The sequence below is a fragment of the Zophobas morio genome, unplaced genomic scaffold, assembly GCF_036711695.1.
Source record: "Zophobas morio isolate AGI-343-1 ecotype UQ-CSIRO unplaced genomic scaffold, CSIRO_AGI_Zmor_V1 ptg000005l, whole genome shotgun sequence".
In the NCBI taxonomy this organism is placed as follows: Eukaryota; Metazoa; Arthropoda; class Insecta; order Coleoptera; family Tenebrionidae; genus Zophobas; species Zophobas morio.
In genome coordinates, this window is record NW_026972110.1 from 17,726,952 (window position 1) to 17,729,828 (window position 2,877).

The 2,877-nt window shown below is 33.9% G+C and overlaps 1 protein-coding gene across 1 annotated transcript; it reads left to right on the top strand.

Moving 5' to 3' along the window:
- Nucleotides 1-247: 247 nt before the first annotated feature.
- On the top strand, nucleotides 248-1,355 carry LOC135120339 (dTTP/UTP pyrophosphatase). The gene is made up of 4 exons (XM_064044643.1): nucleotides 248-536; nucleotides 596-834; nucleotides 886-1,038; nucleotides 1,169-1,355. The coding sequence occupies exons 1-4, from the start codon at nucleotides 447-449 to the stop codon at nucleotides 1,305-1,307; spliced, it is 621 nt and encodes a 206-aa protein (XP_063900713.1). The 5' UTR covers nucleotides 248-446; the 3' UTR covers nucleotides 1,308-1,355.
- Nucleotides 1,356-2,877: the final 1,522 nt, after the last annotated feature.

Sequence of the window (2,877 nt, forward strand, 5' to 3'; positions counted from 1 at the left end):
CGAAACGAAATATATTTATCCTACGACAATTAACTAATTGTTATAAATGTAAAAAAACATATCTTTTCCTTTATAATAAACCTTCAAAAATTTGAATTTGAATTCAATTCACACATTGTGCTCCTTTCAAAGCCTCTAGCTTTGGTAGTTTGGTACATTGAAAATGAGTTAGGATAAACATCAACAAAAGTATGAAACAACGTAATAGAAACGACAGAGAAAAAAAATTGTGACCTAGACAGTTATCTGTATTGACCCTGAGTCCTGTGTAGAACACTTCGTTACCATTCAGCCATCAATGAACATAACTTACAAAATCTAAACTAAAGTGACGCAAGATCTCAGAAAATCGTTACTAAAAACTCACAGTGAAGTCAATACAGTGGACGTTGCCGTAGTGAAACCGGTATAAAAGTATTCGAAACAATCGCCAACAATTGCTAAAAATGCTGGAACCGTTATTTAGCAAGCTTAACGATTTACGGGTTATTTTAGCCAGTGGTTCTGAACAACGTGCTATTTTGTTAAGGAGTACGGTGAGAGATGGCGCTTGTTGCACTGTAACGGTGAAAAATTGCGACTCTTTCTTTTACAGAAAATGAAATTTGAAATCGTTCCTTCAAACTTTGAGGAAAATTTAGATCCGAAAGAACACACGTTTTCGGATTTTGTAGAAAAAACTGCTTTAGGAAAAGTCAATGATGTATGGGAAAGGTTGAAAAATGATCCTGTTAAGCCTGATATTGTTATTGGAACTGACACAATGGTAGCTTTCAATGGAAGAATGTACGGAAAACCTAAAACCAAAGAACAAGCTATTAAAACAATTACAGAGTAATTAATTTAGACTTTAGTGTGATATAGTAATTATACGTAGCGTTACAGCTTAACCCAAAGTGGCATACCAAATGCAGTATATAGTGGAGTGGTGGTCAGATACCACGACGATATTCGCAAATTTACCGAAGTCACCACCGTTTACATGTCAAAACTCACACCCGAAGACGTGTTGGCATACGTGGAAACAGGAGAACCAATGTAAGCCCGATTAAACTTAGATTTGATCACATCTCTTGCAAATTTAACGGCATTCCTTGTCGCTGTTAAATATTTATACGCCCAAGCGTACGAGAATGTATTGTGTGGTACATAACGTATTGATTTTCAGGGGTAAAGCAGGTGGGTATGGCATTCAGGGCATCGCAGGCACTTTCGTGGAGAGGATCGAAGGCGATGGCAATAATGTTATCGGATTGCCTTTGTGTCGATTATTTCGGCTGCTCAAAGAAATGCTTTTAAATAAATAATTTTCTGTGTTCGCGATATTTATGAATAAAGTGTTACAACCCGAGGAATCTCGTGCTAGAATTTCAAATTTCCTGCGGACGTTAAAACTGTTTCAGCTTCCCCTCCTACGTGGGCATAGTCGCTGTTTAAATTTAATTTCACAAAAGCTCATCAATCATTGTTGATGACAGACAACTGTTTGAATATTTATTTACACCGACCGGGGGCCAAATGATTTAAGAGTAAAGCCGGTATTGATTGTGGATAAACTGTTACCTACCACGTAGAAATACAAGTGATGCTGGTTTTATTCAGTTAAAAAAAATTGTCAGAAATATTACAGTTTAATGATAATAATGAAAATATATTCAAAATTTCTTTGAACTTCAATGTTATCGACAGGTTCAGTATCTAAATTAGCCGAAAAAAATGTTGGGTTTTACGTTGTCTTATTTAAAAGTTTTCACATTTTAATGAAGTGGAAAATTAAGTATGTAATTTTATTCAACTATCCTGTGATACTGTGTAATTAGGGTCAGCATTATCGATTGCTGCGGGTAACGCGAAATCATAAGGCAAAAGCCATGAAACCTAGGAAAATATCAATAATTGATAAGTTGGACCTGAGAAAGAGATGAAACATTCAGAAGATGTCGGACCCGTTTATACAATTTTTTAACTGAAATTAAGTTAATCACGCATTTAACGAGGCGTTTAGATACGTCTGATTGGCTAGAGCCCGTCACGTGATACTTTCACGCCGTGTTAAAAATTTAGTCGCAATCAAATATTTAATGGCGCTTCTGTAAACCCAGTCCTAGTCTAATAAATTTGGACAAGCATTTTTGTTTCACGTATGACTAAAACAAAAACAAAAACAAAACCTTTAAAATATGTCATATTAACACCAACAAAAGTTTGTTCATTCCTACTGTTGTCCAAACCAATCTAAACATGTCTCTTGTACTATTTTGCGTCCTTTGTGTCTCTAACGGTTCCCGACATACAGTGTGAATGTACGACTTTGTAAACACGAATTATAAATTGACCATTGCTACCCGTTAACACCCACCACTGAATGTTGTCCAACAAAGTGACTAAAAATAAGCGCACCAACTCCGTGTTGAATTAGGAAATAATCAAGTAGTTCTCTTTTGCTTCTTGTTCATGATTATTTCACCATACTTATCTAATACTTGCATGTAATTTCAAATTAAGCAAAAATGTTCATAAAATGAATCTATTTTTTAATGTCTAATTCGTTTATTAAAGATAAAATAGAAAGATCTGGAATTCTGTTTATTGACTATACCACTCCTGCGAGTGTTTTAAGAGCGAAAAGTACAAATATATTATTGTTATTTATTAAAAAATTAGAATGTGAAGTTATAGCTTCTCTAATATTAGACAATGAAATGACTTTTTTTAATTCATGTCTATTACCGCATTTCATTTGTAACTAAAATTACAATGAATGTTGTATGAATTTGCTTATACTTTTGTAAATATTTTTTAAGGGACTACCTTTGAATGGTGATGTGTTTCAGCAAGTAATTTTAAAAATTACCATTGTTTAAACTTTAAATATAT

Excerpts from the sequence above, each read along its gene's own strand:
- LOC135120339 (XM_064044643.1), top strand. The coding sequence starts at position 447 with ATGCTGGAACCGTTATTTAGCAAGCTTAACGATTTACGGGTTATTTTA. Across the intron at positions 537-595 it reads CTATTTTGTTAAGGAGTACG|AAAATGAAATTTGAAATCGT; the intron begins GTGAGAGATGGC and ends TTTCTTTTACAG. Across the intron at positions 1,039-1,168 it reads GTGGAAACAGGAGAACCAAT|GGGTAAAGCAGGTGGGTATG; the intron begins GTAAGCCCGATT and ends ATTGATTTTCAG.